Source organism: Dipteris shenzhenensis, chromosome 16 (assembly GCF_047967505.1).
Source record: "Dipteris shenzhenensis isolate YYH24624 ecotype China chromosome 16, Dip_SZ_1.0, whole genome shotgun sequence".
Taxonomy (NCBI): Eukaryota; Viridiplantae; Streptophyta; class Polypodiopsida; order Gleicheniales; family Dipteridaceae; genus Dipteris; species Dipteris shenzhenensis.
In genome coordinates this window covers 1,923,183-1,940,468 of record NC_141611.1, presented here as the reverse complement: position 1 = coordinate 1,940,468, position 17,286 = coordinate 1,923,183, and the positions used below count along the sequence as shown (strand labels likewise).

The window sequence follows — 17,286 nt, the reverse complement described above, 5'->3', positions numbered from 1 at the left end:
CATCATCGAGCCTTTATAGAGAGTTTGCAGTGGTTGCATGTATCAACAATGCATAAGAAATCACGGGAGGTAGGACGTATTGCCAGCATGTGATGGAATAAAGAACCTCACCACAAATTGGGTAATTATATATCTCCAAGCTTTACCAACACAAGTTGCCAAGGATGTCACCTACTGGCTCCCATGCAACCCATGCAAACTCCCACATACCCACATGCTAGATCCTTGTAATTTTATGCTATCTTAGAGGCCCTAGCAACGTTTCCTTCCTTTCCAACACCCTCCCTCAAACAAAAGGTAGGGGTTGACACATAGACTGTTCAAAACAAAGAAACACCCCTCGACAAATGGTGATGACTCACAGTAAAGAGTCGCACCCCTAGAAAGTCAAAATAGTCTATCATAATATAAGCATGAGCCTTCAAAAAAAAAACCTTCACAAAAAACGAGATGGAATCCCAACCAAGAAGACTTTAGCTTAACAATCAACAGTCTGACCAGCAAAATATTAAGAGCTAACTAGTGACATTATTGACTCAAACATCAAATCCAAACGCTTGAAAAACATCATTCTTTGTCTTAAAAAGTGTAGCCATCATCAGTACTTGGTTTGGCCATGCACAACCCTGCATACTTTTTTACAACTAGATTTGTAGTTGCTTTGTTCTTGTTTCTATGTCTTCATGCATCTTATACCAATACACCTCTTAATGACCCTGCTTGCCACAATATCCACAATTGAGTTGGTCACAAGTCTCTTAAGAAATTTATTATTGCCAACAGAGCTACTTTCGTAATGTATGCCTACTAATCATTATGATGCTTGTCATCCAAGAGAGTGGAGGTCACCTTGTTCAGACGTATGCCATTGTTAACCCACATAATTTTTACTCATCATAGAATGGTGTGATAGACTGGACAACAGCATCATGTTTGTGTCATCATCTTCCACCTAAACTTCCATGTCCACTTAGCACTACTTGTCTAATAATTGTGTGAAGGTTGTTGATGTGCTTTCCAAGCTTCACTTCTCCAACCATTTTCAGACCAAAATTTTCTTGTTTGAGTTCTTTGATCTAGATCCAAACAAAGTTCTACTACCACTCAATTCTCGCATGCAAACTTTCGATCAATCTAAGTGGTGATTAAACTTTCTTCCAAGAGCTCTTCCCTAAATTCCAAGTGCTTTCTCATTTTTGACCTCTCACTTAGTAGCTTTTTGTAGCGTCTCCTTATCATCCTTGTTAGTCAAATTTTCCTCTATCCTAGCAATAATCAACCACCACAGGATTTTTTCTAGGAGATACAAATAGACTCCAATTTTCCATGCTGAATATTTGACCCATTAAAATTCACAAGCTTGGTTGCCCTTCATGCTAGAAATAAATCAAAAATGAAAACTCACATGCAATAATGGAAATCAACTCAAAGAGTAGAAATTATAGGACAAGAGAATAAACAAAGGTTGGACATAAAGATTTCTACCAAACTATATTGCAAGTAAACACTGAGACAAAATCTTCATAGATGCATTTTGACATCTCTATTGGGTTTGTAGATGGGCTACATGGTGCAAGGAAGTACAGAACACACTTACAATGACATTGAGCCATTTTAGAGAGCTTGGAGTAGCCATGGGTATCAAACATGCACAAGAAATCATGGGAGGTAGGTCATATTGCCATCTTAGAGAGCTTGGAGTAGCCATGGGTATCAAACATGCATAGGAAATCATGGGAGGTAGGTCATATTGCCATCCAATGATGGAAGAGAGAACCTCGCCATGAATTGGATGATCATAAACTTGCAAGCTTCACCAACACAAGTCACCAAGGATCTCATCTACTGCAGTACTCATTCATGCAGCCCATAAGTTTTAAGTTGTATATAATGGAGCTTATTTAGATTCAAACAAAAGAGAAGTTTTCCAAGGTGTATTGAAGTTTAAAAAGAACTTTGACATTATAATTTTCAAAAACTTTTATTGAAAAAGGCCTAGAGGCATTAATCTAACTAGGTACAGTAGTCTTCTTTTATAGTCTCGAGAAACTTGGAACTGAGGAAGTTAAAGGAACTAAAGGAGAAGGAAGTGGTGGAAGAGGAAGTGAGGGAGGCAACTCACGAACAACATGTGAGATTGCAGGAGAGCTAGGACAACCATGTAACATAACTTTAAGTTTCCATATGAGGTTAGGTGTATAACTATGTTGGTAAAGAGGAATGTTAAAGGGCTTGATATGAGTTCTCCACATCAAAGGGTTCTTTTTAGAGGTTCTTTTATTTTTACAAAGAGTTGATTTTCCTTCCAAAGTAAAACCTCTTGGGAAGAAAGTGTGTAAAGTTCTCATCCAAAACAATTCACGAGGACGAGCAGCCTTGTAAAAATCCTTGGCATTATTAAAATGGCCCTCTATATGCTCAATGGGAAAACAAAGAAAAGATTTGAAACCAGACTTTGCCATTGCCGCATATAAGGGTTTTGAATTCTCAATTAGGGAATTCTTCCTATGAACTTTTCTAGCTTCCCTAACATGTTCTTGAAAACAAATAAAAGTTGTCCTATAGGTTTGTCCTACATAAAGCATATTACTACTATGTATGTTATAAACAACATAAATTACTTGCATGGCATGAATAGGACTAATGGAAACAAAAGTTTTAAGATGCTTGTTTCTAAGACGTCTTAGTTTATTAAGAATTCTTATGTTATTATTAGTATAGTGAGTGATAACTAATAAAGCCTTAAAGTTAGACCAATTAATGTTACCTTCCCCAAAATCATGAAGATTATTCATGTTTGACCTAGCTAAAAAGTTAAACCTTTCTCTATATATGTTTCTTCTAACTTTTTTGTTTTGATTTACTGAGCTAGACCCAACTAAAAACCTACCAAAGAGACAAGACCATCACTATTATTTCCAATGTTGTTCACTGAGGTTAAACGATCAAACATTGGGGAATTCGCTTGCACTCTCGCTGCCCATCCCAAGGCAGTTTCTCCTTGCTATATCCCCTAACTCTAGCTAGAGTGAGACTAGTATTTAGGGGGGGGACTTGCTTGCACAATCGTTACTCGTCCCAAGGTAACTCCTCCCTTACTACTAGTAACAAGGGAATGTCACAGGAGCCACATGACATCCCAGGAGATCACCCTGTTGGTTTCCAAAAGGTGAATTCATCATAGCATGTATTGCTAAGCCAATATACCCCCAAACTGGCGATTACAGAGTTATGGATAGCTAGGGCCCCAAGGCCACTGTAAGAGATTAATCAACCTAGAAGCACCAAAGAAAGAGAAAGAGAACATAAAAATTACCAATATTTAAAAAAATAAAAAAAATAAAGCGATCATTATTAAAGACAAGAAAAGAGAAATGAACAGTTAAATAAACAAATGAGAGCAACTAAAATAAAATGCAAAAGCACACTTTTTGTAAAAAACTAAAATAAAAACGGCACTCAAAAAAGTAAACTAAAAAATTAAGAGAGAGAAATTTTAAAAAAATAAAAAAAAATTATTAAACAAAAGAAAAGAATTAAAATAATAAGAATAAAAATTGAGAAGAATTTTAGCTGTTGGGGCTTCTATATCCGCGTAAGATAAATCAATGTAGATATAATTAGCTTGTTGGAATGATATAATGTATTGCAACCACCTTATTCTGTGTGCTTTTCCCTCGTTTTACTTTGCCCACCTCTTGTCAAGTTTGCATAGTCTTGGCCTTCTTTCACCATTATGTACTCTGTTGCTTTCTAAGCCTTTGCTTTTTTTCACCTTTTGATGGGTCGCATTTTGCTAGCATTGTCTGAGATGCTTACCTAGGTGCTCATTGATAGTGTGCCTTCTCTTCATAGCTCTTCTGCGCTCTTTATAGCTTGTTCTCTCTCTCTCTCTCTCTCTCTCTCTCTCTCTCTCTCTCTCTCTCTCTTTCTCTCTCTCTCTCTCCCCCCCCCCCATATGTGTGTGTGTGTGTGTGTGGATACATATACTCTTATATATTTGCATATATACTTATTAATATGTGGTTGTATATATGTCGATATACATACTTGTTTACACTTATATCTACAGACTTATATATATTTGTATATTTGTAGATTGCTTTTGTACATATTGTCTATTATGAGCCTCCATGTGCCTAGCCATAGTACTATAATTGTCATTTTATAGTAGCTCCTTCCTTATAGATTCAAAAATAATTTCCAAAGAAGAAAACCTCTATGTCTTACCAAAATCAACATCCTAGGTTCTCCATATATTGGAACCATATGCGATGTGGATGTAGAAGTCTCTCCGTGACCTTGCACCACCACACGTTTAACACAAACAAATCAATTTGAAGATGAAACTAATTGCATACTTGCAAACTAAGGCTCAATAACAACAAGCAATAAAAATAAGATCCATAAATGTTCAAATGTATATGTACATACTATTCCAAACAATCAACACACTCTGCATAAAAGAAACAACTTAGTTCCTCCAAAAGAAACCAAAGAAAAAAAGTAATCCAAAACAAGGAATCTTAACTGAGTCACTCTTCAAAAAGAATCTATGCCCCACAAATTTATACCGTCACACGAAACCATGTCTCCCAATCTGCAGCTCTATCTCCCATCTATAAGTGGTAGAGGAAATCAATAGCAACCATCCTAGATCATCCAACATGGCTGCATTCACAAAGAGTGCGATTCCTAGTCCCAAGTACCTCACCACTTTGCCTCTAGGAATCACCTGGACCTCCAAAGGCAGCAGGTCAAATTTGATACGAGGATGAATGAATGAACACCTCCTGCACACAAGCAACCTTTACAAGAAGGGTTTGAGGACCTAGGAGGATCTCTAGGATGCGAGTAAGTTATATTCAAAGCCGGTCCTGTCCCTTCAAAATCAATTTAGAACTACTACTGGTGAATCAGATCTACTCTCATTGATCCTAGAAAGAATTCCTGATGAGTGGCCATCCAACTTAGTTCCTTCTCCCTTATGGAAGGTGAATCAATGGGCGGTGGGAAGAACATGCTTCAAAAAGATCTCAATGAAGATATTCTACTGTTGGCTGGAGAAGGATCTATCTAGTCTTGAATTTGAACCGCCCTCAGGTAGAGCCCAACATGGTGGCGCAAGAGGCTGTAGGAGATTGGAAGTAGCGCAAAGTAGGGAAAGCCTCCTTCCTTTTATGGAAGGCATTGCACCAATGGCTCCTATTCAGATCCAAGATGGTGAAGTATATTTGATTATCCCTGTGTTTCCCTTATGTGGAAAGGCGATTGAAATGGTGTGACATCTTTTGTGGAATTGCCTGGTGGTCAGAGTGGTATGGAGTAAGGTAGAATCTGTGGTAAGAAAATCAGGGCTAATGTCAACGATTTATCTTGGTGCTAATTGGTGTGCGGTGCTAACGGGTGACACATAGGGGATGCCATCCATGTTGGGGGCTCCATGGCCTTATGTGAGAGCAACCATTTTCTTAGCGGTATCGGAGGTAAGGGATCTGTGTGCTTTTCAACTGTGGATCCAGGTGGGTCATCACGAGTAAGTGATTGTAGCCATGAGGGTTAACATCCATGATCGAGTCTATTATGTGGTGGCAAGGACCCTATCATGAGCAGGGCACTCCTAGAAATTAGGGTATGGCTAATGCAAGGGTAGTTTGGCTCTATAGCTGCTTGCAACATAGGCCTAGGCCAGCCTGCCCCTTTTGATAAGGCCAAATGTTGTAAATCTCTATTTTGTTAATATAATTTCTCTTTTCTGTTTTTTAAATAAAAAATATGGCTACATTCATTCCAAGAAATTCCCCAATCATGTCAATGGGCCACTTACTCCAATTAGGTAAGATGTCAAAAGCATCCACTTATTCCAATCAGGTAAGTTGTTGAACCCTCCACTACCATGCTTGTTGTTATCTCCATAGAAAGTTTATGTAATGGCTTGATCATTGCCATTGTAAAATACTTTTTACTACTCGTAATATTGTTCAAATAAAACTCCAAAAAAATAATGCTTGATTTATTTTAAGATTACTTCCATATTAGGTAAACATATATTCTCCCCGTTGTGTTCTCTCTCTCTCTCTCTCTCTCTCTCTCTCCCCCTCCCTCCCTCCGTCCCTCCCTCCCTCCGTCCCTCTCTCTCTCTCTCTCTCTCTCTCTCTCTCTCTCCCCCTCTCTCCCTCCCTCCCTCCCTCCGTCCCTCCGTCCCTCTCTCTCTCTCTCTCTCTCTCTCTCTCTCTCTTGTCAAGAGACCCAACAAGCATAACGAGTAATGTCATTGATGTGGTAATACAAAGATAACTACATTCACATATCCAAAAACTACCTCGAACCTAAAACAACTAAAATTAGACAATGATCTTTTAGAAGGTGTAGGATTCATATACCCCAATAGCCAAAGACAGATATCTTGTATACTTTAATTCCTCCAAGAAAGCTATAAGAAAAGAAAGCTACATTTTTGGGAACTGGGGGAATAAACAAATCTGGCAATCGATTTTCATAGAGCGCTTATGGCAGGCGTTATGTGCCACCAGTCTGGACAGCGTGCTGCTGTAGAAACTTAATGGGCTAGTTGTTCTCAGCAGAGAGACCCAAAGGCTTCAGACGTCAAGCATGAAATTGCCCTATGGATTGACGGCTCGTACAATCCAAATTGGGTTAAAGACACGTGCGAGGAGTCGTCGTTCGGAAGCAAGGGAATGCACGGGGGCCAAAGCATCCAGTGGCCAAGCCCGATCAGACTCGGAAGACCATGGCTTGGTGGAGGAGCGAGGGGACTGTGACAGCCATTTTAAGACCAGCTTTAGGTCTCGAATACAGATGAATCCATCTGACGTAGAGAATAGTGCCTTGGATGTGTTGAGCATAGAGGAGGCACTCAATTCCTTGGAACGACTGCCGCAGTTGCGTGTGGTTGAGAACTTTATCTGCGTCTCGCAGATGTGCAGGAAAAAGAAAAAACTGCCGTATGTCAAGCGCTTGCATGCTTACATGTGCAAAAGCGGCCTGGAAGCAGATATATGTCTTGGGAACTACCTTGTGGACATGTGGGTACAATGTGGAAGCATGTGGGATGCTCAGCACGTGTTTAATGGGTTGCCTGATCGGAGTGAGTATTCGTGGACTTCTCTCATGATGGGCTATATTGAATGCGGGGAATCCCAGTTTGCCCTCAACCTGTACCAGGAAATGCAAGAAGACTATGTACATCCTAGTAAGAATACGTTTTTGACCCTACTGAAGGCTTGTGCCAGGCTGGAAGATATGGAAAGAGGCCAAGAAATACATGCTGAGGTTGCCAGAAAGGGTTTGGAAAGAGACCCGTTTGTTGGCAACACCTTGGTCGATATGTATGCCAAATGTGGCTCACTCGCAAAAGCACAGGAAGTCTTTGAGAAGCTGTTTGTTCGAGACGTAGTCTCATGGACTGCACTAATCACTGGATATGCCAAACATCTGCTTGGCGAGGATGCTCTGGACTGTTTCAAACAGATGCAACTGGAGGGTATATCTCCGAATGCTGTCACTTTTGTTTGCAGCTTGAGAGCTTGCGGCAGCATACAAGCCATAGATAAGGGACAAGCAATACACATTGACATCGCCAGAAAGGGGTTGGAGGGAAATCCTATGGTTGGCAGCAGTTTGGTCGATATGTATGCCAAATGTGGATCACTTCCTAAAGCATGGGAAGTGTTTGACAGGCTGCCAGTTCGAGATGTAGTCTCCTGGAACATATTAATTGCAGGATATGTGGAACATGGGCTTGGTGAAGAAGCATTGATTTGTTTTGAGCTGATGCAACTGGAAGGTGTCGTTCCGAATGCTGCTACATTTGTTTGCAGCTTGAAAGCTTGTGGCAGCTCACGAGCCACAGATAAGGGCCGAGAAATACATGTTGACATCGCCAGAAAGGGGTTGGAACAAGATTTTTGTATTGGGAGCTCTTTGGTCGATATGTACACCAAATGTGGCTCGCTTGCAAGAGCACAGAAAGTGTTCGACAAGCTGACAGTTCGAGATGTAGTGTCTTGGACTGCACTAATAGCAGGATATGCAGAACATGGCCTTGGTGAGGAAGCATTGAACTGTCTGAAACAGATGCAACTTGAAGGTGTGTCTCCAAATGTTATCACATTCGTTTGCAGCTTGAAAGCTTGTTGCAGCATGCAAGCCTTAGACAAGGGCACAGAAATACATGCTGATATTGCTAGAAAGGAGTTGGAAGGAGAGCCTATTGTTGGCAGCACTTTGGTTGATATGTACGTCAAATGTGGCTCGATTGCTAAAGCACATGAAGTGTTCGACAAGCTGCCAGCTCGAGACGTAGTCTCATGGACTGTACTAGTTGCGGGATATGCTGAAGGCGGGCTTGGTGAGGAAGCACTCAGTTGTGTTGAACAGATGCAACTGGAGGGGGTGCTTTGTAATGCTATTACAATTGTTTGCAGCTTGAAAGCTTGTGGCAGCATAGGAGCCATAAATAAGGGTCAACAAATACATTCTGAGATTGCCAGACAGGAGTTGGAAAAAGATCCTTGTGTTGCCAACACCTTGGTTGACATGTATGCCAAGTGTGGCTTACTTGCAAAAGCACGGGAACTCTTTGACAGGCTGCCAGTTCGAGACGTAGTCTCGTGGAATGCACTAATTGCAGGATATGCACAACTAGGACAAAGTGAAGTAGTTTTTGATATGCTTCAGAGAATGAAAGGAGAAGGCATAAAGCCAGACAGGGTCACCTTCCTTAGCACTCTTGCTGTATGCAGTCATGCAGGTCTAGTGGATAAGGGCCAGAACTACTTCGAAGCTATGAGCACGGACTATGGCATCACTTCATCTATTGAGCACCACACTCGCATGATTGATCTCCTTGGCCGTGCAGGCCAATTAGACAAGGCGATAACAATGGTGGAAAATATGCCCTTCCAACCTAGTCTTGTGGTGTGGCATACTTTGCTGGGGGCTTGTCGAAAATGGGGTAATGTGGAGCTTGGACGACAAGCATTTGAACATGCAGTGAGATTGGATGAAAAGGATGCTGCAGCTTATGTCTTGATGTCCAACATATATGCAGATGTGCAAATGCACAAGAACGAGAAGAAGGTTGAGGGAATGAGAGTAAAAGTCAAGGGATGGAAGAAGCCTACGTGGTTTGAGGTTGGCAGAAATGTGCAGACATCAGGGATAAATGACATTTCAAGAGCAAAGTTATGTATGCAAGGCTAGAAGATCCTTGTCAATATCCAATGATACAAAGATGCTGCGCATACAATCACAAGCTGGCTATTGTGTGCACAATCAATACACCCTAGGGACATTAATACTCCTAAAAAATCATTTGGGAGGACAATCGTGCACTCACTACAATTCACATGAAATTTAGATCTATTATTATCAGATTGCAATACACTTTGATGTCTTCAAGGAAAGTATTTGGAAGGGACTATTGATCACATGGGTGCATCTTCAGTAGCTAGTTCCTGATGGAAAACAGGCTTTTCTCAGACTTCACTAAATGGTAATTGCATAACCAGACTACCTAATTAATATCGAATGAATAAAACTTCGTGAGTAAATCAATCAATTTTAGATCCTTGCGAAACCTTGGAATGCATTTCAAATTGAAGTGCCAAGCTATGAGTTGTCAAACATTAATTGCCCAATTCCACAATGTGATTTCCTTCAAACTTACTACCTAAACGAGATAACGTGCGAATCTGCCGATGGACGATGATGAAAATCACAATGAACATGCTGGTAAGATTGCAAGAAGCACTACTAAAATCACTTAAGTCTTCGCAAGTGTTTGCAAAACTTAGACTTGATTTCTAGAAGCTGCACAAACAGTTTGTCTTTTTAGCACAAATCCAGTCTGATAAGGACAACTCCCTTACTAGGTGATCCGATTATGTAAAAATATGGCAAAAATAGATAAGAAGATAACATAGTTTCACTAAGAAATATGCTTATTTTATACACAAATCTTTACATAAATCTTTGGGAATGTGAGTAGAATAATGGAATGGCTTTTGAAGAAATCCACATGTAGTGTAGACTTCTCTATGAAAATTTTCTTATGATCCTTCTTACAACTTTTACTTAATAGGGGGTCACATTGAAAATCCTCTCGCAACCTAGTCAAAAGGGTTCATCCAAAGAAACCTCATTGAAGCAAACCATCAAGATAGTTTTGTCAACAAAATCCCTTTGAAGTAGGTCTTCCAAGGTAGTTTTGTTGGTTAAACTACATTAGACAACACTTTTAAAAGTGTCATAACTTTCACATCAAATGTCCAAATATAGTCATTCAACCACTTAAATTGATCAGAAAATCCCATTTGAGCTCATTTATGGGGTTATATTTTGGAAAATCTTGCAAATATAATAATAAGTATTACATGCATTTTATGAGAGTGATATATAAGCCCAAGTTAATACTTATTTATAGTAATTTAAACTTCTTTAGAAACGTATTCATAAATATCGTGTTATTTATGCTATTAAAACACTAGAAAGCTCGTCATATTGATATAAATGTGTTTAATTATATATGTATAATATTATTACATTGACAGTGATTATGAGGGATGTTTCTTAAAGGAATTATTTATCAATACTTTTTTAAGATAATAAAACGGGTACAAAGGATGTCTATGAAGAAGAAAATTAATGTTATGTAACATTGAATGAGTGACAATTCTATATATTTTTATGATAAAGGGATCTAGTTCTAGTGAAAATATAAGTGTAAAAACCATGTTTTCTAAATAAATATAATTTTTTAAATCTCTTGAAAAACACACTCGGATAAACCTGTTCATAGGTTTTTGCTCATAAAATTGACGCATCCCAGTGCAATGTACTCACTACTCAAGTTTTTTTAAAGCAAACTATGCGGTATTTGGATTTTTCAAAGGGTGTTGTTCTATTCATTGCATGGTATGTTGTGTATTACTATGCAGTAGCAAAGTTAACTGTATAAAGCATGCATGCCTCGAACCTTCTCATCAATTCAGTGCACGATTGTGTGGAATAGTAGCTACTAAAAAATCAAACTAGAAAAAGGAAGGAGGGGAAGTAAACGAGGGAAAAATAGGTTACATTGTGGGATTTGTCTTTTTATTTCTTCACAAGTGTGACCATGTTCCTAGCATGAGTACTGAACCCGTGCTTTGCACGAGCAAAGATGCATGACCATCCTTAACCACTCCCCATCTGAAGATGGATATTTAATTCTTAAATTTTGACTAAGTCTCAACCCATGGCTCTAAGACTTCCATCTCCTCCTTTCATTCCATTAACCTTCCATCTCCTCCTTCCTCCCAAAGGTGATCTTCCATCTTCTCTATTCCATTGACCTTCTATCTCCTCCTTGCCCTTAAAGCTGCCTCTTGTCTTTCCACCTCCTCCCCCCTCCAAGCCTCCACGTCTGTACTGAACCCAGGCTTTGCGTGCTTTGCACCGGTAAAGATGCATGATCACTCCCCATCTGAAGGTGGATCTTTGATTCTTAAATTTTGGCTAAGTCTTAACCCATGGATCTAAGACCTTCCATCTCCTCCTTTCATTCCATTAACCTTCCATCTCCTCCTTCCTCCCGAAGGTGACCTTCCATCTCCTCCATTCCATTGACCTTCTATCTCCTCCTTGCCGCCAAAGCTGCCTCTTGTCTTTCCACCTCCTCCCTAAGTCCTTCCACCTCCTCTCCCCTCCAAGCCTCCATCCAAGAGCTCCTTTGTGACACATGGTAGGCTCTTCTCCTCCAAGCTACCATGTGTCGTCTCCTTTTTTTTTTGGGTGTCCATGGTTAATAGGTTAAAGATGATATTACCCAATTTATAGGCAATAGTGTTATTAGAAAAATACACTTGTTTACATGATTATATGAAAAACAAACGAGAATGCCCATGCAAATATGTATGTATGAAAAGGGAGATTTAAAATCTTTCATATATCTGCACATGACAAGGGAGAAATTTATATCAGTAAAATTTCCACACATTTGGCAAGATGGTCTTTAAATCATTGAGAGAGAGAGAGAGAGAGAACTGCTTTCAAAGGAAAATTAAGAGAGCCTTTTTAGATAGTACATACATTCAATTTTTCAACACTTTAATACAACTATTGTGACTTCGTACATATAATATAATACATAAAAACCTATATCTCACTTGGGAGGTGTATATACCATTTTGGAATGAAAAAAATGCATGCACATCATGCATGTCCCCAAAAAGAAAAACATCTGAGATATGTTAACTAGAGGAAGAGAGTAGCAGACACTCACATCTCAACCAAAACATGAAAATAATATATCCCAAGCCAATGAAGACATCCCATGGAGATTTCCCCACATTTAAGTGCATAGCTAACAAGATCGTAGCAAAAAGATTTGGCACATGGAACCAAGCTTGACAACAAGCATAGTAGATGGGTGTATGAGGATAGTTTGGGAGGTTTCGAAAAACGTTCCGTCTATCTGGAAATTTTTCATCTTTTGGAGGAAAAAGGTTGTGTGAGATGGAGGTCAAGGGACCACGTCCAAAAAGGATGTGGAGACCTACGATGTGAATAAATGATGTGAATAAATGCTACTAACTGTTAGTGGGGACAAGAGGGGTCCATTTTGGTTGGTGAGAGGGGGATAGATTCCATCTTCTATTTCTTCTTGATTAGCCCAATCTATTTTACTCATCCACCATTATCTAGTATAAAGAAGGAGCTGCTAGATTGAGTTCTTTTCTAAGTCTTGATTCTTGATATATTTTTTTAATTATATCTCATACCTTGATTTGGCTATATTCATTGGTGAAATTCTTGAGGACTTTAATTTGTGCTTCTAGCTCTTTGAAATAAGTAGCCTTGTTATTAGAAAGCGAGACAAGTCTCTTGGATTAGAGAGGAGGTCTCTCTAATGGCTTGGGTCCATAACTTGTGAGAGGGATTATTTCTATTGAAGATGTTTGTCCACATCTTCTCAATGTTTTGCTTAGGTGCAATAGGCTTAATTTGAAATAGGAACCATAAGGTGTTTCCCCATATCAAATTTGATGGAAAAGTAAATTGGCTTGTGATTAGAGACTATGCAGTCATCTCCAACAGAGAAGCTTGCGGTGCACACTCTTTATAAGGGGGCAATTTGCTACTCTGATGATATGTCCATACCCACTTGGCAATCCGAGTATGTCGTTGTCTGCCCGGTGAAATCCATTGAAAGCCAAGGGATGCCTCCTAGTTACGAATCTCCTAGACCTCCTCTGTTGATGTAAGGAAGCCGATGGATTTGGTCCAGATGATCCTAGCCCTAGAGGTCATGTAGTATATATCTAGGGATCCTTAACCATCTTGAGGATTGCTGTTGAACCCTCCAATAAAGGGTAGTGTCATCTGTAAACTCTGAATCCAATAGCTGCTCCTCTTGTTAAATCGGGAGCCTCATCCTAGTGAGGCATGTAGTTTGAGAGCGCAAAAATAGCATGTGCCTCACCTATGAAGAGGAAAAGAAAGGGGGATAACCCTATCGAACTGAGCAAGAGAGGGAGAAGGCCTCACCCACTTTGCCACCAATAAGCATCTGACAGAACTCCATGCATATAAGGTTGAGACTTCTCTGATCCATTTATTCGAGAAGCGTAATTTTTGCATAGTGTCCTCCAAAAGAGACCACTCCACCCTGCTCTGAATCTCACCTACTGCCCACGAGGCCCAACCTACCTCCAATGGGGTCCCAGGCTACTGCCATATCTCTATGGCTGCTCTGAATCTCACCTACTACTACCCACGGGGCCCAACCTGCCTCCGATGGGGTCCCGGGCTACTGCTATATCTCTATGGCTGCCTGCTATACCTCCTCCTCTTGGAATGAGGCATCTGAAATGCGGACCCCTTTCTAGGGGAGTCCTCGATGGGGTTGCCCGAGGTGAGAACGACCAAGGAGTGGTCAAACATCATGGTGCCTCCCAAATTCAAGTGGCTCCCCCCCCTTACACATCACCCAATCACTCATGTAGAACCTATCCATCCTCTCTACAAGTCCATCATGCCGATGTTGCCCAAAGTGAGTGGAGACAAGGGGAGGTCTCTCCACCAATGAGAGGCCAATGTGGATTCCTCCAAATTTATGTGTCTAAGCCTTCCTATTTGACTAGGTCCCTAATTTCTAGGTTAAAAGGTTGCTTAATATTACTACTCCAAGAGGCCCTTTTTGAGTCCAAATCTCCTAGGGAGATGCACCCAAGCAACCAAAAAAGGAAGAGAACGATGGATCAAGAGAGCATAGTCATTATACTTGGATACATATGTTGCAAACATGACCGCATATGTTATGTTGATGTGCTCATTGACATGAAGAAATGCAAGGAAAACACGTGGCAAAAAGATTGTTCCTCTTAACACCTTCGCTCTAATCAATATCATGAAGTTTTCCTTCCCTCAAATTGTTCCTCTTAACACCTTCCCTCTAATCAACATCGTGAAGTTTTCCTTCCCTCAAGATGATGATTCTAGGGTTTGAACAAGGACTAGCCATACTTTCTCTCTCCCATCCTTAATGGGAATGTCCTTCCTCTAAGTCCAATCAAGAGCTTGCCAGTTTTTCTCTAAAACCACTTTTCCAAGCAATTTGTTAGAGATGTCTGCACCATTATCTTTCTTGTCACAATGTTATTTTATGATATCACCAAGGAGCACTTTTTCTCTTATGAAATGCTCATTGATGTGAATGTGATTTTTCCTTGAATGATCTATTGGATTCTTTGTAAGTGCTTGACCTAATTGATTATCACACCGTTGGTTTTGTCTCACAAAATAGTTAATTTTAGGATGTAACTTTGAGCCAAATAGCTTCACATGATCCTATTGTGAGAGATATATACTCTACTTTTATTGCTAATAAAGAAATATTTGGTTGCTTATTGATAACCATGAAACTATTGACCAAGGAAAACTCCATAGCCTTGGGTTGAATACTCTACTTTTGTTGCTAATAAAGAAATATTTGGTTGCTTATTGATAACCATGAAACTATTGACCAAGGAAAACTCCATAACCTTGGGTTGATCTTTTTCTATTCTAATCTCTTACATAGTCACTATCATAGTAACCTTACAACATGATATGACTTTCCTCTTTATTCAATTCCAAACTATTTGGTGCCTCTGATGTATCTCAACACTCTTATTTTTGCATTTTAGTGTGATTGTTTTGGCTCCAACACAAGCTATGCCAATGAATTGACAATGACTTGCTCTATACTCAATTCCAAAATATTTGATGCATTTGATGTATTTCAATACTCTTTCGTCTAATTCTACTGTGATTGCTTTGGATTTTACATAAACTGCATCGATGAATGGACATCATAACATGTATCTATCCTTTTGGTTATCAGATATACCAAAGGCTAATAAGCTATCTAGAGGTACTCATAGGGTCAAATGAGGAAATAATTACAGATTTCAAGGCTGAATTGAAAGTTGAATTTGTCTTGCAATCCTTTGTATGGAACTTTTCAATAATTTTCAAGACATTTATGTTGACTCATGAATGCTATTTTTGCATCTCTCCAAAATGCCATGCTTAAACAATAGTGCACCTATCCAAGATCTTTCATGTCAAATTTTGCAAATAGATCTTTCTTTAGCTTTGTGATGAACTCTTCATTAATGCCTCAGTAATAAGATAGTATACATATAAAAGTGCAATGGTTATGCCTTTCCCTTGAACTTTGTAGTAGAGTCTATGACAAGTATTAGATTTTGTGTATCCCAAATTAGCTAAATGTTTGTCAATTCTACTATACCAATTTTTCAGTGTTGATTCAAGCCATATAAACTCTTCTTTATGTTGTATACTTTCTTACCTTTTCCTTTTTTTGCTGACCCTTATGGTTGATGCATGTATAACTCTTCATTTAGGTATCCATTTGAGAATGCAATTTTGACATCAAGTTGGTATAGATTCCACCTGCTATTGGTTTCGAGTCATACCGAAAATCTTATGAAATCCACTTTTGCCTCTCCATAGTCCTCATGGTCCTCTCCATATTGTTGTGTGCATCCTCTTGCAACTATTCTAGATTTTTAGCATTCAATGGTTCCATATGGATTCTACTTCACCTTATGAATCCATTTGTTTGCAATGGCTTTCTTTCTTGATGGTAAGTTGCATAACTCCCATTTATTGTTTTTAATTAATGCATCCATTTCTTCATTCATAATTGTCTACCATTCTAGCTTTTGAACTATATCTCCAAATGACAAGAGATACTTGATGAGATGTGGTGGCATAGAGGAAATCATCTATCAGTCGTTTCTTGCTTGAATGATTGTCCATGGGAAATTTTCACTTTCCTCGAATAGAATTTGATTCATTGTCAGCAACATAGATTGCATTATATGTTCCTTCCAAATATTTCATTTTGTAAACCATTATTTATGACCTATCATGTGGAATGATGCTCCACTATCAATATACGTCGGGTCTTGATTTTCTTCTTCTACATTGCTTGCATGATAATTGCATTTACATAAAGTACTTGATTATTGATCTGATTCTTCCATGCTTTCAAGTATTGATACATAAAAATGCAAGGAGGAATAAGTCACGGTACAATAACTCACAAATAACATCAATAACTTTAATCTTCCATGCTTGTGGACATTGCCACGATGGTTTGGCTTGATGTTATTGCATTGTTCTTTTATATCACATGTGAGCCTTTTATTAGAACATGAGGAGCAACTATATGGGGCAGAGGGTTTGGTGCCTTTGCTCTGTATGGGTCTTAGACTGGTGACCATGCTTTCTTCATGCAACATCGCCTGTTGAGCATGGCCCTTTAGAGCTAAGTATCGTGAACCCACAAGATTTATTTTTAATACCTATTCTAGCTTAGGATTCCTTGCCTCTTCATAGGCTAGTTTAACTTGGGAGGTGGTACCCATCATTACATCATGGCAGATCTAGTGTTTAAGATGTGCACTTATTTTAGGTATCAAACCGTCTACTTTGGATGGTTTATTGGCTTCTATTTGGGCAGACCTTATTTTCACCATCAAGAGTCAGTGGGAGAGATGTACCTTGGTCCTCTATAGTGGCACAAGAGAGATTGACCTCATTCATGAGGTCCCCTACAATGGCATAAGAGAGATTCATTCATGAGGACTTGGGTTTGTTTTCATTTTTTCCATTTGACACCACTTGGGATGTCGTGGCACTATAGACCACCACCTTGACTTTTCAGTCATTTTTTAGAGGTTAGGGATAGATTTCTTACTCTCCCATATC

At 39.3% G+C, this 17,286-nt stretch overlaps 1 protein-coding gene across 1 annotated transcript; it reads left to right on the top strand.

Annotated features, from left to right (window-relative positions):
- The first annotated feature begins 6,484 nt into the window (after positions 1-6,484).
- Positions 6,485-9,499, top strand: LOC147892390 (pentatricopeptide repeat-containing protein At5g27110-like). The gene has a single exon (XM_087387815.1). It carries the CDS (start codon positions 6,613-6,615, stop codon positions 9,223-9,225), a length of 2,613 nt encoding a protein of 870 aa, XP_087243941.1. The 5' UTR covers positions 6,485-6,612; the 3' UTR covers positions 9,226-9,499.
- Positions 9,500-17,286: the final 7,787 nt, after the last annotated feature.